We start from the raw sequence: 24527 nt of genomic DNA on the forward strand, positions 1-24527 counted from the left end.
TTTTGTAGCTCCACAGATGCCTGGTAAAATGCTCCCCCTAGTTCTTAACTCTACTAGCTCTTAACTCCAGCACTTTGAAACTCTGGATTCATCATCCTTACACAGGATGCAGTCTCTAGGTGTGATGTCCTCCAAATACTTTCCATTTCAGGATCACAGAAAAGAGGCCATTTGGCCCATCACGTCTACATTGGTTCCCTGAATGAGCAATTCACCAAGGGCCATTCTACTGCCCTCTCTCCATTACCCTGCAAATTCTTCCTTTTCAAATAACTGTCGAATTCCATTCTGAATGCTTCAATTGAACCTGCCTCCACCACACTCTCAGGCAGTGCGTTCCAAACCTTAACCACTTGCCGCGTGTGAGTGTTTCCTCGCGTCACTTTTGCCTGTTTAACAAATTACTTTAAATCTGTGTCCTCTTGTTCTTGAATCTTTCACGAGTGAGAACAGTTTCTCTCTATCTATTCTGTCCAGACCCCTCATGATTTTGAACATCTTTATCGAATCTCATCACAGCTGTTCCTTCTCCAAAAAAAATCAGCCCTGACCTCTCCAAGCTGTCTACGTATCTGCAATTCATCATTGCCAGAACCTAGAACCATTCTCGTGAATCTCTTCGGCACTCTCTCCACTGCCTTCACATTCTTCCTACAGTGTGGTTCCCAGAGCTTGGCTCCAGTTGAGGCTGAGCTAGTGTCCGATACAAGTTCAGCATAACCTCCTTGCTCCATGCCCCTCTTCATCAAACCCAGAATACTGTCTGCTTTATTAACCACTCTCCCCTTCACTGACTTGTGCACATATACAGCCAAGCCCCTCCGCTCCTGGGCCTCCTTTAATGTCCTTTTGAAGTTCAGCACAATAATCCTCAAGAGTTTACAATGCTTCTGAGTTTTGGATCATTAGTTGTGCCCTGGACACCAAGGGACAAGATCATTAAGGTATATATATCAGGAAAAGAAAGGGTCCCGACACTGACCCCTAGGGAACTCCATTACAAACAGAAGTCTTTTGGAAGTCCTGTTTACCACATCAACAGCATTGACCTCATCAGCCCTCTCTGTTACCTCTTCAAAAAATCTCCTCGTTAACATGACTTTCCCTTTTTAAAAAAAATCCATTGCGGCTTCCCTTGATGTGGGCGTCGCTGACTAAGCCAGCATTTATTGCCCATCCCTAATTGCCCTGGAGGAGGAGGTGGTGGTGAGCTGCTTTCTTGAGCTGCTGGAGCCCATGTGGTGTAGGTACACCCACAGTGCAGTTAGACAGGAAGTTCAAGGATTTTGACCCAGCGACAGTGAAGGAACTGCGATAGGATGTGGTCAGGATGGTGTGTGGCTTGAAGGGAAGCTTCTATGTGAATAATAAATGTTGTGCCCAGTTATTTTTTTTTCTTCGTCTCCCCACGCCACCAAAGCTAAACTGACTGATTTGTAGTTGCTGCACTTTTACACACCGTTTTTAAACAAGGACGTAATGTTTGCAATTTTGCAGTCCTCCGGCACCAACATTGAGTCTAAAGAAGACTGAAAAATTATGGCTGGTATCTCTGATTTCCACACCCACTTCCCTCCGTACTCTTTGATGCATCTTATCGAATCCTGGTGCCTTATCATCATTAAACACAGACCGCCCGTCCAATACCATCTCCTTGCCAATGTTCAACCCTTCTAGTAACAGAATTACCTTCTTTCTCACCAGGCCTGGGTAGCATCTTCTTCCTTGGTAAAGACAGATGCAAAGTATTCATTTAATTCTTCTACTATGTTCTCTACCTGAATGTGCAAACCCCCCTTTTAGTCCCGAATAAACTGGTCTCCCTTTACCATCCTCTTACTATTTATATACCGATCCAAGACTTTGTGATTCTCTTTTTGTTAGCTGCCAGTCTCTTTTCATATTTCCTCTTTGTTTTTCTTGTTCACTATTTGTTTTCCCCACCTTACCCTTTTCAGTGAAATATACCTTGACTGTGCCTGAACTATTTCTTCGTTTTTGAAGTTAGCCCATTGATCGGCTACCAATTTTCCTGTCAACCGTTGGTCCAAATCCGATCTTTCTCCCATCTCTGCCCTTTACACTATAACTATCCCAGTCTACATTCAGGAATTTGAAGTCCTGTATTATAATTTTTGTGAACCCCCCCCCCCCCCCCCCCCCACACACACACACACACACACACACACACACACACTTGGGACATCCTCTTTCTTCAGCACTGCAGTGGTCTCCTTATTCAGTATGTCCACCCACCTTTTCTTCCTTTCCAATCTTTCCTGAGCAACTTGTATCCAGGAATATTTAAAACCCAGTCCTGCCCCTTCTTTTGAGCCTGGCCTCTTAAAGACATGACATCATTTTCCCCCACAAGGCAATCTATGCTGTTCTGTTTTGCCCTCTTGTCTGACTCTGCCCTTCAAATCTCATCACCCCCCCACCCCCCCCGGACATCCGCCCATCTTCCCGCTCCCCCAAGTTTTCATACACAGCTGTGCCATTGCATTGAGTTCTTACTAAATCCGGAATTCAGCGATGTGACAGGGACACCGGGAGGTGGCATTGAAAAGCCGGAGCTCCAGACTTCTACCAGTACAGCTGGTGGGGGCCTGTTGTACCTTTGTTTAAACTTCAGCTGGTATGAATAGGGAGCATGGGGAGAGAGACTTGCCGGAGATGCAAGTGAGAGAACAGCTGACAGACGTGCCTGGAATTGTGAACAAGCGGTGGCATTTTCACACAGCTGTCACTTCAGCACAATGCAAGACGGTGTTGGGTGTAATCAAATTAATAATGGTGCAATTAAATCCAAATGAATATCTGCTAAAGGCTTTTAAGAAGTGTGCTTTATTGCAGAGGCTGATGATAAAATGTACACAAGCGCAATAGTTCTACAGAAATGGTAAACAGGATATTAAAAAAAACTGCAGGTTAGTCAAGCGAATGATGATTTGAGCTGTTAAACTGACAAGTGGGAGATACCACAAATCTTCATGTAACGTGATAGATGTGGATGAGCCCAGGGTTGTGAGTAATGGTCCTGTAGTTAAGTGATTACCAGAGGAAATTAGCAACGGCAGAGTTTGGCTGCATTCTCTTTGGTGATTGTAATCATATACCACTCACTAGATCTCTGTGATATTCAGAGTGTGCAATGTTACCTTGTCGCAAACTGTGCTAACATGTCGTATGATTGCTGATGTGAGGGCAGCAGTGTGGCACAATGGTTAGCACTGCTGTCTAACGCCGCCGAGGGCCCGGGTTTGATCCCGGTCCTGGGTCACTGTCCGTGTGGAGTTTGCACATTCTCTCCGTGTCTGCGTGGGACTCACCCCCACAACCCAAAGATGTGCAGGGTAGGTGGATTGGCCGCGCTAAATTGCCCCTTAACTGGGAAAGAAAATTGGGTCCTCTAAAATTTATAATAAAATAAAAATGATTGCTGATGTGGGCGGGGGCTGGGAGGCTAAACACCAGTGCAGGGATTGTTTTATATCAACTATCTGTATACCATGATGGTCGTGATGTTCACACTGAAAGTATTGGGTTCCTCCAGCTCCTCCCACACCATATTAGTTGCTATTTCTGCCTCGCTTTCTTGGGCAAAAGTTGTAATTCAGGCCTTTCAAGGGAGGTGCATTTGAACCCCGCATCATCCGTCACTAACCCACTGCCTTCCGTGGCAAAAACCCAATGAATTGTGGGACCAAGACAGACCAGGAATCATTCTCCTCGTACAAAGACCCCTGGGCAGCTGAGATGACTGGTACATTGTCAAGTGCTGGTTTTCGAATTTTTTAATCTTTCAGCCGAGTTAAGGGTTAAGAGTTGAAGGAGGATTTAAGATTCCTCGCATTCTACTCGGACTGCTTCCTTTGAGCTTGGCAGCAGAAATTAATGTCACCTGATCCATTTTGTTTCTCTCACATGTCCATCAGACAGCCTGGCCTTGTGCATCATATTTCTGGACATTTAGCACTTCAGTTTTCCATGAATCGTTTCCTTTGAAGTCAGGATCAGTTTTGATTTTTTTTTTCCCTCGGCATTGCAAGGAAAACTAGTCACTGTGTTGGTTGAGACCTCCCTTGGAGAATTAAAATAACAGAGCTTATTTATTCATTTAGTGGCTTTCACTCCTGGGGGAATGTCCAAAGATGTTGCACCATTCAATTGTAGGCATTGTTATATCAGGAAACACAGTAGCTAGTTCACACACAGCAAGATCCCAAAAACAGTAGTCAGATAATGACCAGATGATCTGTTTTACTGAGGTCGGCTGAGGGATGAATATTTTTATTTTTTTAAATATTGGAGTACCCAATTCATTTTTTCCAATTAAGGGGCAATTTAGCGTGTTCAATCCACCTACCTTGCACATCTTTGGGTTGTGGGGGCGAAACCCACGCAAACACGGGGAGAATGTGCAAACTCCACATGGACAGTGACCCAGAGCCGGGATCGAACCTGGGACCTCGGCGGCGTGAGACTGCAGTGCTACCACTGCACCACTGTGCTGCCCCGAGGGATGAATATTGGCCAAGAGATGGGGCAGAACTCCCCTCGTCTTCTTTGAAATAGTCCCATGGGATCTTTTACCCGAGAAGGCAGTCGGGTCATCCAAAAGATAATATAACTAATAAATATTGTGGTGGCGCGGTAGGATTCATAGGATCAATAAACTGAAGCATATGCATCTTGGGGGGGAGGGCTGGGGAAGGGTGGTGGGGAGTCACCAACGGGGTTATGAGTATTATGCTGGGCATCAGCTAAGAAGTTAAATCTGCATATCTCCCATCTCTGTTCACCAGAGATTTAGCATTTTGTGACTGCAAGGCAGTGAGGCTAAGAGAAGGGCAGGGTCCTGGGTCCCCAACTGGAGGTTGGGACCTGACACTAAATGGAAAATAAATAACTGGCAGTGATTCTCTCAATTGGCCAATTAGTGGCTAAAAAATGCACTCTCTGTTCAATTAAGAACAGCAGGGTGGGATGGAGTGCTTCTGAAGCTGGAGATCCAGCAGGAAGCCATCCAACTCCGAAGAAGCAGCAGGCTGACCTTTCGGTGCAGAGCACCTCCGTATTTACATGCCCCTCCCGGCACCTTTTAAAACAAAAATGGCCACAACGGCGGGTCAGCTGCTTGGATGTTGATCCCTTGACAGCATGGCCGTGGCCAGGGAAGGCAGGGCGAGCCTCTAAGCCTGCCGGGAGCACTGACCTTCACAGTCTGCTGCCAGCAGGCTGCCTCCAGGCAATGGGCCTAGTTCTCAATTTCAGAGGGTTGTGCTCACAGGCCCACTGGACAATTCGAGTTCGTCTCAGACAGAAGAGACCATTTACTCACCTTAACTGGCTACCCGCCGCACGCAGGTGGTTAGCACTTCCACCTCCTTTCCATTCTCATCCAAAAGGTGTCTCCAACAGTGTCTCCAACAAGTCAGATATGTCGGTATTTTGAGATAACCCTTTTTGAGTGACTGGATGATGTTGATGGGTGATGACACCTCCTGTTGCTGCAGGAGACTCCACAGAACAAAAGATTCCTCAATGGAAGCCCTGGCTGTGCTGGGCTAAACACTCCCAGTCAGGACAGTGGTTGGGAGTTCTGTCATTGGTTTCAGCATCCCTGGGTTAAAGAAAGGGAATAGTATTAGTCAGAGTTTTCTGTTCCTAGTAACCAGCCGTTGGTTCAGCGTGGCAAGCATTTAAACCCCCAGACAGGACAGAATCTAGCACTGCTGTGATGCCATCATGGTTGAGAAGGCTATTCCTGTTTAGGCTGGCACTGCAGAAGAACCATTTGGTCAAGCACGTTTTGGAACTATAGCTGAAGACTGGACAGCACACTTGAGGTGAGGGGCCAATGCAGAAAAGATTGTGTGGAAGATTCTACTTTCTGACACTTCCACACTCTCCACCTGTAATATTTAATTCTCCTTTCACCAGGGGACAGGGTCCAACGTTGCTGGTCAAAGTGACCAGACGGAGTATCCCAGGCCTCTCTAACAAGATTGTTGAGTTGAACTCGCTATCATCAACTCGTCATATTTAGTTAATAAAAGCAGAAAATGCTGGACAAACCCAGCAGGTCTGCAGCATCTGGAGAGAGAAACCAAGAGTTGACGTTTCGAGTCCAAAATAACTTCTTTTGAAACTTATCCAGTTCTGAAGATAAGTCGTATTGAACTCGACATTAACTCTATGCCTCTCCCTCCACAGTTGCTGCACTTTCTGTTTTCATTTTCAGATTTCCAGCCTCCACACGCAGTCTCTCGCTTTTATTTCAGACATTATGTGGTCGGTCAGTTTGTGAGCTGGTCAAGAATGTTGCCTTCACGAGGAATATTGAGGTGCCAGTGATTTGTCCGAACTGGGTAACAAAGTGCAAGCGCATTTCTTTAGTCTGCCCAAAGAGGGCAAGTTTGTTTATTGGGCATAAATCACTCGCCATTTTCAGCGGGCTTGAAGCGCCTGAGAATGTTGCACAATTCACTTCTTCATGACTTGTTTTCAGAGCAGTGTTGTTATTGAAAGAAGTGCAGTGGTTTAGTCACAAGACCTTGTGGTTGAACAGGGTGCAAGACACAGGAAGGCCCAGTTGAGGAACAGAAGAAAATAACTCGCACAAAAAAAAAGGCAAGCTGAACCCGCATCCAAAAAAAGAGAGGAGACATGTCAAATAGTCCTTAAATCATCTTGTGTAGTGTTTGAAAGGCATAGCAAGACAAGAGAGGACTGCTTTTGCTGATCATATCCATGTGTAAATATCTCTAAAAATCAATTTGTATATTTAACTTATTGGAGTCACTTGATGAGTTTCCAATCGCTTCCTGTCATGTGATCTTTTAAAAAGGCTCTGCCTCATTTTTGGCTCTGCCCATGGTGACCCTCGCACAGCTGTGAAAACACAGATATGACTTTGTTTTGTATCATCCTTTTTCTCATTAAGCTACCTAATGTAAGTAGTAATTGCACATATATATATATGATCTGTACCAAAATGCCACGTAGCGAATTACTCTTGGAAGGCACACTGTGTGAGCAACAAGTTCTGATTACTACTTACAGTTATCGCTTTTGCTCGTTCTGTCTCACAAGATACCAATCCACTCCACTTCCTCAGCACTGGTTCTCTCTGGCTGCCTTGTACAAGTGGTGACTGTCCCATGGCTGAGCCCAGACAGTCGGTGTATCTATTCTGAAGAAGTCACCCAGTATATTAAAGAGGTGGTATCACTATGTTGAGGGCTTAGTAAGGCCAGTAGCCATGTCCAGAGATGTTGAATTGCTCAAAGCAGCAGCACGTTGTGATTTTCACTACAAGGTGATTGGGTTGCCACCTCGATGTCTGTCTAACCTTATATTTATGTTTTTTTTTAAACAGTAACGGTACAAATAACAAGATGAATGGTGCAATAGATCACTCGGACCAGCCAGACCCAGATGCCATTAAGATGTTTGTTGGCCAGATCCCACGATCTTGGTCGGAAAAAGAACTAAAGGAATTGTTTGAACCGTACGGGACAGTCTACCAGATCAATGTCCTCCGAGATCGCAGCCAGAACCCTCCACAGAGCAAAGGTACAGAGTTTTGCTTGCGTTGTTATAGTCGTCCTCTATGTTGGGAGAAGCACTGTAGATATGAACCGCGTGGGACGGTTGTGTTATCCTAATTTCTTGATTTTTCTAAATCCTTGGACGCTCTGCAGTTCCGCGTTATGTGACTTGCACGGCACAGAATGGGATCAGTACATTTGATGTGAAATGCATGATTAGCGAAATATCTGAGAATAAAATGCAGCTTCAGCATGAGGAGATTTCAGAATCTGCCATTCCTTGAAAAATGCGAAACAGAGCTAGGTTATGTTAAAGAGCTGACTTCACAATATTGAAGGAATGGTGATACTGCACTGGGGAGTACCCCGATACCTTTATATTGAAAGGGTGCTGAGGTCAGGCAGCTCCTTTACTGACCTCCGAACGTGCGAACCAATGAAATGCTTTTGAATTGCAGTTACGGTGTAATGTAGGAAACATGGCAGCCAATCAGCAAACAGCAAGCTCCCACAAGCCGGAAGTAAATAAATGACCATGTGGCCCGTTTTAGGTGCTGGTTGAGGAACAAATGTTGACCAGAAGGCCCCTGTTGTTGTTTGAACAGTGCTGCAGGATCATTAACTCCTCCCTCAGAAGTCAGAAGGGCCCTTCGATTTAACATCTCTTCCAAAGAAGGCAGAACTCCTTTGATACTGCACTGAGGTGTCAGTCAAGATCAGGAACTCAAGTCTCTGGAGTGAGGGATGAGCCCACAGCCTTTTGACTTGAGTGATATTACTGATCCACAGCTAACAACTGTTGGATAACTAAAATTGAGTAGTGTGTGTCAGCTGTGGGTTAGGTGGTAGCACTCTTGCCTCTGAGTCACACGATTCCGGTTCAAGTCCCACACCAGGCCTTAAAGGCAAAAATCAACACTCCAATGTAGTTCTGAGGAAGTGCTGCACTGCCAAAGTTTCTGACTTATGGATGTGTGGTTAAACTGAGGCTGCTCAGGTGGCAATAAAAGATCCAATTGAGCAATTTTGGTTGAGGCCCATGTTTGTCCCTCAACCCACATCACAAAAACAGATTATCTGGTATTTATTACACTGCTGTTTGTGGAAGCTTGCTGTGTATATTGGCTGCTGCGTTTGATTCATCAAACAGCAGTGACTACATTTCAAAAAGTACTTAATTGGCTAGAAAGCTCTTTGAGACCTTCTCTGGTCATGAAAAGCGCCATATAAATGCAGGCCTGTCTTGATTTTTTTTTTTTTTTAAACGTTTTAAGGCTAATAATTACATCTTAATTTGTTTTGATGTTAATCCCCACCCCACACCCTTGTTTTCGCACTTCACACAAGTGCTGTTCTCTATTCCCCCTGAGCCTAAACCCATTTTTCTTGGATACATTTCCAAGCCGCCAAGTCTTGGGTCCCCCTTACTGAACCACCCAAGGTCATTTTCGGGGGGGAGAACTTGGCTTTCCCGGCAATGTCAACTGCTTTGGAATGGGGAACAAACATGAGCATTCATACAATAGACAGATGTAGCCGAGAGTGCTGACAATACTAAGACTGTAGCTATCCTGCCATCATTGTGTTGTTTCATTTAAGCCCCTTTCAGAGCAGATTTAATGCTGATAATGTTGACAACGTGTCCCACTGGAGCATTAGAGCTTAAAATAAAACTTGAATTGCTGGCTCCCCTCCAATAGCAAGATTCCAGCTCCTTGCTGTCATAGCAGGTGACCCAGTGTATAATTACGCTGGTTCATGATCTGGTTGTGTTACTCGAGATTACGTTTTGCTGTATTATTGACAGACAGCATGTGCTGGCCCCAATCTTTCCTGCGGGTGCGATGGATCCAGGGCAAGAGCCCAGGCAGTGGGACTGTAGGTTTCAGGAATATCGCCCTGGAAGGTGCCTGCTATTGCATGGCTATACACACATCATACACCCTCCATTAACCACTTTGGGTAATGCGTTCCTCCTCTATTAGTTGCATGCCATGCAGGATAATGTTGTCAGATTGTAGTAAGGAAAGAAGTTGAGGACAAAGTTGTGTTTATATCTCACCATACCACGTCCTGAGGACATTCCAAAGCAATTTGGGACCACGTTACTCACCACCACCCCGCCCCCCCCCCGCCCCCAATTAAAAATGGAAGTCACTGTTGTGCAGACAGTTTGCTGATAGCAAGGTCAAATGAACATTAAAATGATGACTGATTTATCAGTTTTCTGGAAGTGTAGGTTGAGGGCTGAATGTTAAGAATACAAGAAATCGGAACCGTAAACGACCATACTGCCCATCGAGCTGCCTCCTGACATTCAATACGATCATGGTGATCTTGGACTCCACTTTCCTGCCTGCTCCCCATTTCCCATGGTTCCCTTAAGACCAAAGATATACCTATCCCAGCCTTAAACATCTTCAACAAAGGAGCAGTTGATGGCCACATTGTACCATTAAAAGATTGCCATTTAACAGACGCTGCTAAAGCGCTGAATTTAACACCAACGAGGTGTCAGTCCTTCCTGTCAAGAAACTGAAGCTCACCTGAAGAGGTGGACCCGCCTTGCTGCCTTCAGGGACTGCAATGTGTTCCAACAGAGGCCAGAAACGACAATTAGTCCCTCGCGTGCCCAAGAGTGGTGTGAATGCAGAACCCGCTACCACAATGAGGTAATTGAGGAAAATCGCTTTTAAAAGGGAAGTCAGATTGATACGTGAGGGAGAAAGGGCATGCTGACTTTTGTGAGGGCCACGGAGAATCCAGCACGAGTTTTAAGGATACAAAGTAATAACATTTATTTACAATAACATATATATATAACAGCAGCAGCAACTTCCCTTGCTGCACACTCCTTCCTGCTGGTTCCTAAACTGGCCAGCTTTATTTATACTAGGAGTTTACTAATGGTTTCTCCGCCCCCCCTCATTGTGGAAGCTCATACTCCCACAGGATTGTGGGATTGTCATTAGTCCCCAGCCAATGGTAAGTAGGCAGGTTATAACACTTGACAGGGCCAGAGGAAGGAGGGAGGGGGGCATGCTGACAGGGCCAGAGGAAGGGGGGGGGGGGGGCATGCTGACAGGGCCAGAGGAAGGAGGGGGGGGGGGACATGCTGACAGAGCCAGAAGGTGGGGGGGGGGGGGGGGGGAGTCTTGTTTGGAACATAAACACTGGCATGGACCAGTTAGACCGAATACCCTGTTTCAGTGCTGTACACTCAGTGTAATTTGAATGCAGCAGTGAAGGTACGAGAAAAAGGAAGAGAATTTGTTGTGCACCCTGGAACACAGGGTCATAAAATCTGAGAGATGCCGCCGGTAATACTTCGGGAGACACAAGACCTTTCCCGTATCCATTTGAGTCAGTGAGAAACTAAACCAGGGCAAAAATTGTTAAAAGACCAGAATGGATCTCCAGAGGGTGAGAGTCTATCAGGAGTGGTGCTTACCCTCCAGATACCTTCCCTTTAATGCATATCCAAGGATTACATTGTACTTATTACATTTTACATCCAGCCAGTCTGTAATTTTGTAATAAAAAATCTGTCTTTGTACCTTGCATTGAAGTAAATCGACTGAATTAGATTACATTTCCATCTCATTACACTTGTTCAATCAAGAAAATTTCACATGACAGCCTAAATATAGGTTTTGCGATAGTGGAAAATTGACAATCGTCCTTTTGTTTTTTTTAACTGCGTGGTGCGCAGACAGCTGACAGACTGTCCCGTGGAGTGGGAACTCGTGTCTGATCTGTTTTCCTCTCTCGTGGGTTCCTATTCTCAGCCAAGTTGTGAATGTAGTCTAAAGAAATGTCAGATAATTTATCATGCAAGGTAGAGTATATTTAATACATTGTGCAATAAAACATATTTACCGTATTTTATTGCATAATGTACAGTGTATGCTATATTAAATCTACTGTGTAATCTATATTATGATGGGATGTACAGTACTATATTATAGCAGGCTGTTTTAATAACCACTTTAATTAGCAGCCCTGCGGTCAGCTACCTCATGTCCTAAACTCTGGAATACCCTCATTAAATCTTTCCACCTTACTTTCTCACCTCCTTTAAGACTCTCGTAAAAACCTATCACTTCAGCCAACCATTTGGCTACCTGTTCTAATCTCTCTTTATGTATCTCGGTACCCAATTTTGGCTGATTACCCTCCAGTGCAGCGCCTTAGGGTGCTCCACTATGTTACAGAAGCCATATAAACGCAATTTGTTGTCATGTATACTCTCATTATTTCTACTGCTGGAACCAAACTGGTGCTCACAGGAAGGTGCCAAATGATGCTGCATACCGTCACCCCGTACAGCGTCACTTCATGAGTCTTTCAGCGACAACACCTAGATTCCTCAGTAGCCCAGACCGTTGGAGGAAGATGAAATGACCTGTTCGCCGTGCAAGGCAGTCCCACACAGCTAAAGTTTCATCCTTCATTGTTTCAAACGGGACCTCGCAGTGCTCCATTGAATTAATACTTTGTGCACTATTCTAGAACCTTCCATAAACATACGGGAAGACCACGTTTTCGTTGGTTTTTGAAATGCTTTACATCCCGCTGGTGTAGCAGAAATCCACACCAATCAAAAGGCCCCATGTTTGATTGTGAGTCGGTACTAGCAAAGTTTTTTATTTTTTTAAATTACTTTTCCTGAGTTACAAAGCCAGGGCTCAGAGTGTGGGTCAGGGCGAACCCCTAATCCAGCTCCTCGCCTGCTCCGAAAACCAATTCAAATTGAATCCAATTCATGGTCCCCACAAGAGAGACATACCGGATCTGAGCCAAAAGGCTACTACATTTGATCTTAGCCAAAAGGCCGAGAAGCGAAGGTGCTAGCTAAGTTAGCTCGTCTTCGCTGCCGACATGTTAGGTGAAGTACACCGGAGCGAGGGGTAGCGACTGGGGTGGGGCGGGGGCGGAGGGTGCTGGGCTGAGAAAACATAATCATCCTGGACGCCTTCTCCTGGGAACGAGTGATTCCTGCTGGAGGGAATAGTTCTGTGGGCATCAACTGAAAAAAAGACGGGGATTGGCTTTGATGCCCTTCCCAGGTTGGATTTGCCAACTGACACTTGCCCACTGGTTGGAGGCCATCTGATACCAGTGCAACTGTGCACCAACTTGGCTCACAACTCTTGGGACAGGAGAGGAGACAGACTACAATAGTTTTCAATCCAGCAGGTGTGTAATCAGACATATTCTGAAACCTTAATCACAGCTGGAGTCTACAGGGAGTTATAATTCCTAGTTTATTACTATGAAATAAACAATATGACATCTGTCTAAACGAAAGAAAATCAAGCTCAAATCTGTGTCTTCCATGTGTTGAACAGACTCTCTTTGAGCACCTCCAGTTAAATCTTAATGAAAGTCACTCGAGTAGCTGGAGGGACTGAATAAGTTATTTTGCACCATTCCCTGACAAAGCTGTGCGATGCCTTGGGCCAGCAAACAAGCCCCTCGCACAGTTTAATCTTTATTCACCTGGTATATGCTGTGGATCTGTTGCAGCAAGTCTGACGTGTTCCATCTGCCCAGCACTGAATCCTAATCGGGAGCATCCAGGCAAAATAACACTGGCAGGACAGACGTCACTTGTAGCCCGACTTGTCGTGCGTTCTTGGCAGACAATGCCTGATTCGGACTGAGAACACAAAACATCGTCATTTTTTTTGTTAGCAACACGTAAATGTTCATACGTTTTTTAAAAATGTGACCTAGCAGGGGTGACTGAGAAGTGCTAAGCGGCAGGAAAACTAGCTCCTAATTTCTCAGTGAATGCAGTTAATTATATCGGCACAGGTCAGTATTCTTAAGTTTCCTGTGCGGCTTATCATAGACAGTGCTGAAGGAGGCCATTCGGCCCAGAGAGTCTGCACCGACCTTCCGAAAGAGTACCCCACCCCAATTCTCCACCCCCCCCCCCCCTATCATTTGGACATGAAGGGGTAATTTAGCATGGCCAATCCACCTAACCCCACATCTTTGGACTGTGGGAGGAAACCCACGCAGAGACGGGGAGAACGTGCAGACTCCACACAGACAGTCACCCAAGGCCGGAATTGAAGCCGGGTCCCCCGCGCTGTGGGGCAGCAGTGCTAACCACTGTACCCCCGTGCCACTTAACTCCGCACAGATTCATCTAACTGGGGAGCTTCCAGATTTGAATTAGAGTCCCATGTCATGCTGTTGGCAGAGGTCCCATGGTTGAGGTGTAATTCTGTAATACCACAATCACTGAATTTATTATCTGGCCTTGAGCTCTGTTACAGAGTCATAGAATATTCCAGCACAGAGAAAGGGCCATCAGCCCTGGTGTTCCCTTCAAAATGTTAATTCTTCCTTCAAAGATTCTTGTCTCTCAAAGAAGATTCTACAACCACCACTTTAAAGAATGATTCTTGATGCTTTGAAGAGAAATAACGGGGACTTTAGATTGATTATCAAAAACTAAGAATTTGTTTGTCAATACACTGGTACATCCATAGACCTGCTGGCAGAGCATTTTGGAATTTTTAAAGTTCATTCATGGGAGGTGCGGCTCTCTGGCTGGGCCAGTATTTATTGCCCATTCTTAATTACCCTTCAACTGAATGGCTGGCTAGACCATTTCAGAGAACATTTAAGAGTCGACCTTAAATGTTATGGGTCTGGAGTCACATGTAGGCCAGACCAGGTGAGGATGGCATTTAGTGAATCAGGTGGAGTTTTCTATCGCCAATGGTTTCGTGGACATCATTAGACTTGTACTCATGATGTCCATCTCTAGATTATTAGTCCAGTCACAATACCACTACTCCATTGTCTTCCCATTACGGATCAAATTACTTCCATCAACCTGGGAGAAAAACCATAAGGGGCATTGGAAAAATTGTGGGTTCTTTTTTTAGAGTTACTAGTTTTGCAAAAAGTATATTGGGAGATGAGGGGTGAATTGCTGTTTGCAAGGGGGGGGGGGGGGATTGGAGGCGATGAGCTGTTTGCTGAAACTTTCAGAAATACATCCAACCCTAGCTTGCTACTCTACCCTTCCATGAGCCCTCAGGCAAGGAGGGAAGACGGAGTCAGTTGAGAGAGGAATTGTGTAATAATAATCTTTATTGCCACAAGGAGGCTTACCTCAAAACTGCAATGAAGTTACTGTGAAAATCCCCTAGTCGCCACATTCCGGTGCCTGTTCGGGTACGCAGAGGGAGAATTCAGAATGTCCAAATTACCTAACAGCACATCTTTTGGGACATGTGGGAGGGAACCGAAGCACCCGGAGGAAACCGCAAATAGGTTCATTGGGACAAGTGACCCAGTTGGCCATTGGAGTAAACCTTAATGTGCGTTAAAAGCTAGCGTTCCTGAAACAAGTGAAGTGAATTAAAACGCTCTGTGAGAGAATTCTCAAGGAATTCATGGACTGCTGCTTCCATAACAGACTGAAACAAATTTGTTTAACAGTTACAATAAATGTTGCTTACAGGTCCCTGCAACTTGAATGGCAGGCATCCAGAGCTTGGTGTTCTGATCACGCCTCGTGTTCTCTGGTCAACCCAAAGAACATCCATTCCAACTGTAGCAATAATTGGGATTGTGATGAAATCGCACTTTGTTTTGTTAAAAGCTGTAACAGCAAAGAAACTTGGGAGAAGCAGATGGAAAATTCCTGCACAGGCCAATACTCGATTGTTATTAATTTGTAAAGAGGGTTTGAAAGCCAATTTATTATTACTGTCAGTTCCTTGCACAGAGAGCCACAAAGAAAAAAAAAAGTAAAATGTACAGTGTGGGAGAAGCACAAGGTTAGATCTGAAAGGGTTGCAATTTCCAATGATAAGCAGAACGCATACAACAAAATGTATCTGTTAATCAAGGTCCCCAGCAAGGTCACCTGATTGGAACACGAGAGAGAAGTCACACAAGATCTTCAACCTCGTCATCCAAGATGGGTTTTTTTTGTTCGGTAAAAGGAACTTGTTACAGAAAGAAGGTTGATTCAGTCTGAGCGCACACACACATAAAATGGAATAATCAAGCTTCAAGCTGAATGGGTTGTCACAGAATTGTAAAATTACTCATCAGGCATTTTGCCAAGTCATTTACCCCTGGAGTCCTCTCTGAATTTAAAGCTTCTAGATATCACTTTGGAACAGAAATCCTGTCTCCAGACTCTCCAAAATCTGAAGACAAAAGGATTCAACTGACCTTTGTTGTGATCCCCAAAATTCCCCAATCTTCAGATGACATTGCGCCCTGTCCTACACTCCTCCACACCTGGGATAGGCTCCAGATTCCAGCATTAAGCACTGCACAGTAATGCTGCGAGGTCTGAACTAGGATTGGGTGCCTGAAAACAAGGTAGCCTTTGCAGCCTGTTCTCTGAGAACAATTGAGATCTTTTGGGGTAGATTTGCCAAATTATAACCTCCCCTGTGCCCCCTTAGATTGGGGAAAATGCAGAACAAAAGGGTGTGGCCTTAAAATTCGAGCGAGGCCGTTCTGGGGTGATGTTGGATAGTGGTAATGCGGAACTTCCAAAGAGCTATTGAGGCTGGGAGTCAGTTGAAAATTTCAAACCCGAGAGAGACACGTGTTTTGATAGGTAAGGGCATTGAGGGATAAGGGACAAAATGGGTAAATGGGATTAAAATGCAGCTCAGCCATCAGTTAGTGGAATGGCAGAAAGATTGAATGGCCTTCTCCTCGTCCTGATTTGAACCCAGATGTGAAACAGCCACTCAAACACCTTGCTCGCTATCAGGTGGTTCTTCATTCGCTGGAGTTCTCGTTTTGTTTGCCAAACAACCCAAAGCGAGAGATTTCAGTAATTGAGCAAGGTTGATGCAGCCTTTGCTAATATGCTGATCACTGCACATATACTATGCAGGGATGGGCGGCACGCTAGCACAGTGGTTAGCACTGTTGATTCACAGCTCCAGGGTCCCAGGTTCGATTCACGGCTTGGGTCACTGTCTGTGCGGAGTCTGCATGTTCTCCCCGTACCTGCGTGGGTCTCCTGCGGGTGCTCTGGTTTCCTCTCACAAGTCCCGAAAGACGTGCTGTTAGATGAATTGGACATTCTGAGTTCTCCCTCAGTGTACCCGAACAGGCGCCAGAGTGTGGCGACTAGGGGATTTTCACAGTAACTTAATTGCAGTGTTAATGTAAGCCTACTTGTGACACTAATATTATTATTATTTCTCTGTAATTCCCTCCGTGCAAATCAAGAGGCAAGGGCGAAAAAAAATCCAAGACAGGAGTGGATAGCTCAGATACACTGTGATGATTGTGTGTTCGTCAGTTACCTGTTATCCACTCTTGGCTGTTATCAGCCGTGGCTCAGCTGGGACTGCGCTCACGTCCTGGTCAGAAGGTTATGGCTTCAAGCCCCACACCAGAGACTTGGGCACAAAATCCCAGCTGGTACTTCATTGCAGTAGCGAGGGTGTGCTACATTGTTGGAAGTGTTGTCCCTTGGATGAAATGTTAAACCCAAGCCCTGTCCGCCGTAACAGGCGAAGGGTAAAGATCCCAAGGCAGCATCCAAATATGAATTGGGGAGTTCTCCCCTGTGTCCTGGCCAATATTTACCGTATAGCCATCATCAACAAAACACATCCGCTAGTCATTGTCATATTGCTGTTTGTTGGAGCATCCTGTGTGCAAATTGGCTATTGCGTTTCCTGCATTACAACAATGGTTACACTTCAAAAGTACGTTCTTGGCTGTGAAGCACTTTGGAATGTTCTGAGGTTGTGAAAGGTGATATATAAATGCAAGGCATGCTCGTGAACAAACATTGACCTGTGTCCGATCCAGACATGGCTTATTTAAAAAATATTGGGTAGAATTTGCCGATTGAGATAATGTTAGTTGGGTTTCAAGTTAATTGCCTCCAAATGACAAAACAAAACTTTGGAAGGATAAAAAAGTAAAAACTTTCGGGAGATTTGCATAGATACTTGAGAAGTAGTAGTCTTTTGAACCATCCGGTACCCTGCAGTCTTTTCTAGCCCTCTACCTTTCTGTGATAGGAATCTTATCGAGCTTCTCAAAACATGCATTTACAATAAAAATGATAGATCTAGCATGTATTTACATCATCCTTCTTGTGTCTTGATCAGTGGTGTTCAAACTTTCCAAGTGGATGACATCCTGCAGGCAATGGCAGAGTCCTGGCCACCCCTGCAGGCAATGGCAGAGTCCTGGCCACCCCTGCAGGCAATGGCAGAGCCTTGCTGACCCCTCCAAATACTCACATAGACATGGGGACCTCCTGTAAGGTCAAAGGAGAAGGGGTCCAAAGCCTAGACTGGGCTGACAATGTGATACAATGGCATCCTTCAAAGCTGAATTGTCTTTTGTGTCAGTTTCGAAACTAGAAACTGGTCGGCAATTTAGGGAGTAAATTGTTTTCCGTCAATTTTGGACAGGCTTCAACATACAAAATTGAATGACCTTAGAAATGATGAGGGAGGGTCATGACTTCCCCAGCCACCCAATCACCACTCAACCCCAGGGCCGCTTGCAAGCATTGCGATACACTGAAGATTCTGTTCCGACTTACTAAAGATGATGTCAGCTAATGGAACAGAAACAATGCAGCCATTGCAGCCACAGACATGATATGCTAATAAGTACAGAAATACAGCGACAAATCTAGATTATGCAATGCTACCCATGTCAGATAGACAGAAATTGGATGACCTCACGGACCCTGCAGTGTCTGGGAACATGAGTCGGAGACACCGGCTATAAGTGGAAGGAAAAGAAATAGATGTGTTATGAAAGGGGAAAAAAAATAGGTGGAGGAAATCCAACGCCAATTCCATGAACCCGCACTGCTAGTGAAGGAGACATTGCTCAGAAGAAGTAAGACGCATGTGGCTTGACACTCACCAAGCAATCATTTTAATAGAGGCACGGGCTGTGTGCCGACAAGGGGGCACAGGGGGGAGTACGGGATTGTAGAATCAACCCTCGTGTGTCTCAAATGCATTGCTCCGGTGTTGAATTGTGTCCTATTTTGGGCCTGAATGGAGTCTGGGGATTTTGCTATTTTGCACCAGCCCAGAATTATTTCTGCTACACAAAAGCAAACATTGTAATTGGAAGATTAAACGCTTTTGTTTCTTTCCTGCTCTGATTCTGGCCAGCTGCCAACTGCTGGTCAATCCGTCCAACGTGTTGTGTGACGAGACAAATTAAACAACATTTCAAATGTTCTGGATGGCAGCAGTGAGCAGGCCCATGTGGTAGCTCCAGCGTTTTGCACACAGGTACAGTTCCTCCTTTCATCCCAAATAAAAACCTTTCCCCTGAGCGACTGTTAAAATTCCTCACAAGAGTCCAACGTTGCGCACGTACGCATACAGGCAGAAAGCTTTGCCAGCTGGGGCCTCCCGGACCTGGGGTTTCTGCTGCAGGACACACAACGTTTTCAGACACATTGCGATCCAGTCAGTAGAAAGCCAGAGCTGTAAAGGATGCGGGAACTCTCTACTTCAATTCAAATCCTCGACAGTGAAATGGGTTTCAAACAGAGTGAGGCTAGCTTCAGACTGGTGACCTACAATTTATCCTTCATACAAATCCAGGCCAACATTTGCAAAAGGTTTCGTGTCGTGTAACAGAGGCAAAAGTCCCTGTTAACTGTCTGAAAACGCAATTTCTTTTTTCTATTTCGTCAGATGTGGAGGCATCGCTGGCAAGGCCAGCATTTGTTACCAATGTCCCCTAAACTGAGTGTCTCGCTCTCAGAGGGCATTTAAGAGTCAACGACATTGCTGTGGGTCTGGAGTCACATGTAGGCCAGACCGGGTAAGGGTGGCAGATTTCCTTCCCTAAAGGACATTGGTGAACCAAATGGGTTTTTATGACGATCGCCGATAGTTTCATTCCAGATTTCTATTGAATTCAAATACCACCATCTGCCGCAGTGGGATTCGAACCTGGGTCACCAGGTCCAGTGACAATACAGCTACAGCACCGCCCCCCCCTAATGGACAGTACCACCACAATGGGGAACTGTCCCATTGGGACAGGCGACCTTTCCATATGTATCTTGCTGCATGTGTCTACAGGCCTTACACAAACAGCAACTGCCAATGAGACTTGGGGTTTTCGTGTTGCAGGTTTTATTTGTGTGTTTTTAGGCCATTGTATGTGTCACTTTAATATTATGTTTGTCTTGCTTCTGTTTCTGAAACAACGTTATTACAATTCTAAATGTACAATGGTGATTCATTAATGGTACGTATATATACGTTTTCAAAGACATATGCCTGTACTCTGACTCAAGCGATCAACATTCAGCATCAGAATATTTTTTCACCTCTGAAGCTTGAGTTATGTTGGAGCCATTCCAAAATCCCTCAAATATGTCCAAAGGTGTGTAGGTTAGGTGGGACTGGCCATGCTAAATTTCCCCTTAGTGTCCACGGTTAGGTGGGGTTATGGGTATAGGATGGGGGTAGTGGGCCTCGGTAAGGTGTTCTTTCAGAGGGGCGATGCAGACTCGATGGGCTGAATGGCCTACTGCTCTGTAGGGATTCTATGTGAGCAAATTGGACATGGTGGGGAATTTTAATTGTTGTTCTGGGCAAAGGGTTTTATTTGGAGTGACGGAAGAGACTACCTTTTGGCGATGGTTTTACTAATGCAAGAGACGGATTTGAGTCAAACAGTATCGTCTAAGAGTTGCTGAGGATATGCAGCCACCTGTTATAGAATGGCCTTGCAAGGCATCCCAACCTGAAATGGAAAACTGCCTGTACTCTTCCTCCATGAATAGATTCGAGTACCTCCATGGTATGTATTGATAGCACACAAAGTGTGGCCCATAATATGCCAGGGTTGAATTTCTTCACTGACTGCACTGTTTGAGTGTTACTTGGCTAAACGAGAGTGCTTTCGGAGTTAGGTGAAACTGGGAGAAGGCGAAGCTAAAAAGACGGAGTGCAGAGCTCGGTCTCAGTCCAGGCAGGAGCGGAGCGGAGCTGAGTTTCAATGACACCAAGGTCGGATTCCTGTACTCATTGACCCCCCACAGTCTGCCTCACAGTGGAACAGTCGTGAGTATAAAAAGTGTGTTTGTTTGGAGGAAGGGATTAACTGAGAAACAGCTCAAATAAGTGAAAGTCATTATAATAAAGTAATATAAGTAAACAAAGTAGGGTATAGGGTAAGGGGAGAAAAGTTAGCTTATGGGAAGTAAGTAAATAGTATTCTTACACAGCATACTTTTTGTTACAAAAGGGAGTAAATCATGGCAGGGAGCTTGTATCCGTGGTCTTCTACTCCCGTGCTATGTGTCAAATCATGGAAGCTTCAGTTGTCTCTGGTGGCCACGTGTGCAGGAAGTTTGTCTAACTGCAACTACTGGCTAACCACATTTCGGAGCTGGAGCTGGGAGTCAATTAACTGTGGAGCATCCGCCCCGCTCACTCAAGTCGTGGATAGCACATTCAGTGAGGTGGTCACACCGCAGGTGAGGAGTGAACAGATGGAAAGAGCATGCGCGACCACCAGAGTAGAGGAAGGCAGGAAGTGCAGGAGTCCCCTGTGGCCATTCCCCTTTCCAACAGATATACTCAGCCGCATTCTGGTGAACTAAGTTCCCAATCCAGCGGGAGAACCAGTGCCAACCACTCCGGCGTCAACAGCCGCGTAAGTGCGGAATTCTCTGCACTTTCGGGGGCTGGGTGGACAGCGGAGGGGTTGGCGCTGTTCCAGCCAGCGCCGAAGGGACTGCGCAAGTTCGCTCATGCGGCGAAGGGCTTGGGTGATCTTGTGCATGTGCGAAACCGCCGGCGTGGTAGATTGCCGGCGCATTCTGGCACATGTGCGGGCGGTGTCTTCTCCGCGACGGCCATGGCGGAGCCCTACAGGGGCAGGCGCAGAAGGAAGAAGTGCCCCCACAGAACAGGCCCGCCCGCAGTTTGGTGGGCCCCGATCGCGGGCCAGGCCACCGTGGGATCCCCCCACGCCGCCCCCCCCCCCCCCCCCCCCCCGAGGACCGCCCCGCCGACTTACCTGCCAGGTCCCGCCGTGTGGGGCCATGCGTAACCCACGCCGGCGGGACTGGCCAAAAACGGACGACCGCTCGGTCCATTGGCACCCGGAGAATTGCCAGGGCCCCGACTGGCGTGGTGTGAACCCCGACCGAAAAACGGCGCCGGAGAATACGGCAGCCGGCGGCAGGGGGGGATTCGCGCCCCCCCCCCCCCCCCCCCCCCCCTCCCCCCCGGTGGATTCTCTGAACCGGCGGGTGGTCGGAGAATCCCGCCCGCTGTTTTGGGTACAGTTGGGGGAGGTGACTGTGTTGGGGAAAGCAGTAGCAGTCAACTTCATGGCACCATGGGTTGGTCCGCTGCACAAGAGGGGAGGAGGAAGAAGAATGTCAGGGCTATAGTGGTGGAGGATTCCATTGGAGCAGGAACAGACCGGCGTTACTGTGGCTGCAAAAGAGACTCCAGGATGGTACGTTGCCTCCCTGATGCCAGGGTTAGGGATGTCACTGAGTGGATGTCAGGGCATACTGAAGGGGGAGGGCAAACAAACTGATATTGTGGTACACATTGGTACCAACGATATAGGCAGAAAATGGGATAAGGTCCTGCAAGCAGAATTTAGGGAACTAGGAAGAATGTTTTTTAAAAAGGACCCAGAACGTAGTAATCTCCGGGTTACCTCTGGTGCCATGTGCTAGTGAGTGTAGGAAGTAGGAGGTTAGTCTGGATAGCTGTGTGGCTGGAGAAATGGTGCAGGAGGGAGGGCTCTAGATTTATGGGACATTGGGATCATTTTGGGGGGATGGTGGAACTTGTACAAGGTGGACGGTTTGCACCTGAACCGAAATGGAACCAGCATCCTTGCGGGGAGGTTTGCTAGTGCTGTTGGGGAAATTCTGAGAGACAGAATTAATCCGCATTTGGAGAGAACGGGATTAACCGCGAACAGTCAGCATGGTTTTGTGAAGGGGAGGTCATGTCTCACCAACTTGATTGAATTTTTCAAAGAAGTGACCAGGTGTGGGGATGAGAGGAATGCATTTGATGTAGTCTACTTTGGTGTCAGCAAGGCGTTTGATAATGTCCCACATGGGAGACTGATAGCAAAAGTTAGAGTCCATGGGATCCAAGGAAATTTGGCAAATTGGATCCAGAATTGACTGAGTGTCAGGAAGCAGAGGGTGATGGCCTAGAGGTGTTTTTCCGACTTGAAGCCTATATCCAATGGGGTCCCGCGGGGATCCGTATTGGGGATCTTGCTATTTGTGGTTTATATAAGTCATTGATTGAGACATGAATGTAGGCGGGTTAATCAATAAGTTCGTGGATGATACGAAAATTGGTGGGGTGGTAAATAGTGGGGCGGATAGCCTTTACAGGAGGATACAGATGGGCTGGTCAGATGGGCTGATAAGTGACAAGTGGAATTCAATTGGATAAGTGAGAGTTGATGCACTTGGGTAGGACAAACAAGGCAAGGGAATACATAATAAATAGCAGGACCCTGGGAAGCACCGAGGATCAGAGGGACCTTGGTGTGCATCTACACCGGTGCCTTACGGTAGCAGAGCAGGTGGACACGGTGGTTAAGAAGGCATATGGTATACTTGCCTTTATTAGCCGAGGGATAGAGTTTAAGAGCGGGGAAGTTATGTTGGAACTGTATTAATCGTTGGTTAGGCCTGAGCTAGAGTATTGTGTGGAGTTCTGGAATCCACATTATAAGAGGGATGTGATAGTGCTGGTAAGTGTGCAGTGGAAATTTACCAGGATGTTGCCTGGGATGGAGAGTTTTAGCTATAATGAGAGATTGGATAGAATGTGGTAGCTTTTCTTGGAGTAGGGGGGGGGGGGGGTTGCAGGGTGGAACATGATTGAGATGTAGGAAATTATGAGGGGCATGGATGGAGTGGACAGGAAGAAACTTTTCCCCTTGGTGGAGGGATCAATGACCAGGGGGCATGGATTTAAGGTGAGGGGCAGGAGGTTTGGAGGGGCTGCGAGGAAAAACCTTTTCACCCAGAGGGTGGTGGGAGTCTGGAACTCGCTGCCTGAAAGGGTGATAGGCCTTTTCATATTTCAGAAGTATTTAGGTGTGCACTTGCGATGCCAAGGTATATAAGGCTATGGACCAAGTGCAGGAAAATGAGAATATAATTGTTATGTGGTTATTTTTGATCGGCGCAGATTCAATGGGCCGAAGGGCCATTTCTGTGCTGTAGACCTCGATGACAATTACTCGAGACAATTGCAGCAAAACCTCACACTGGGCTATTTTATCTCACATTGGCTGGCGGTACAGATTTCACACCAGTTGAAGTACCCTCGAATTTGGAGAGGAGAAGTCAGAAATGGTTTTCTACAATTCCTCTACTGCCATGCCACTCCCCTCTCTCACTCTCTCTCCCTCCCTCTCTCTCTCCCTATCCATCTCTCTCTCTCTCTCCTCTCTCCCTCCCTCTCTCTCTCCCTATCCATCTCTCTCTCTCTCTCTCCCTCTCCATTTCTCTATCTCTCCCTCTCTCCCTCTCCATCTCTCTCTCCCTTTCCATCTCTCTCTCTCCCTCCATCTCCCTCTCCCTCTCCGACTCTCTCTCCCTCTCTCTCTCCATCTCTCTCTCTCTCCATCTCTCTCTCTCTCCATCTCTCTCTCTCCATCTCTCTCTCTCTCTCCATCTCTCTCTCTCTCTCTCTCCATCTCTCTCCCTCCATCTCTCTCTCTCTCTCTCTCTCTCCATCTCTCTCTCTCTCCATCTCTCTCTCTCTCTCTCCATCTCTCTCTCTCTCTCCATCTCTCTCTCTCTCTCTCCATTTCTCTCTCTCCCTCTCTTTCCATCTCTCTCCATCTTTCTCTCTCCATCTCTCTCTCCATCTCGCTCTCGCTCTCTCTCCATCTCTCTCTCCATCTCTCTCTCCATCTCTCGCTCCATCTCTCTCTCCATCTCTCTCTCCG

At 46.3% G+C, this 24527-nt stretch overlaps 1 protein-coding gene across 22 annotated transcripts in view; it reads left to right on the top strand.

Annotated features, from left to right (window-relative positions):
- Positions 1 to 24527, top strand: part of celf2 (cugbp, Elav-like family member 2) — a 1037523-nt gene that overhangs the window by 815327 nt on the left and 197669 nt on the right. For all 22 annotated transcript variants that reach the window (XM_072471059.1, XM_072471057.1, XM_072471058.1 and 19 more), the window contains one exon: positions 7385 to 7581. In XM_072471059.1, the coding sequence (XP_072327160.1) occupies positions 7404 to 7581 (178 nt within the window). In that variant the 5' untranslated portion in view covers positions 7385 to 7403. The remainder of the gene's footprint in view (positions 1 to 7384; positions 7582 to 24527) is intronic.

Source organism: Scyliorhinus torazame, chromosome 13 (genome assembly GCF_047496885.1).
Source record: "Scyliorhinus torazame isolate Kashiwa2021f chromosome 13, sScyTor2.1, whole genome shotgun sequence".
Classification (NCBI taxonomy): domain Eukaryota; kingdom Metazoa; phylum Chordata; class Chondrichthyes; order Carcharhiniformes; family Scyliorhinidae; genus Scyliorhinus; species Scyliorhinus torazame.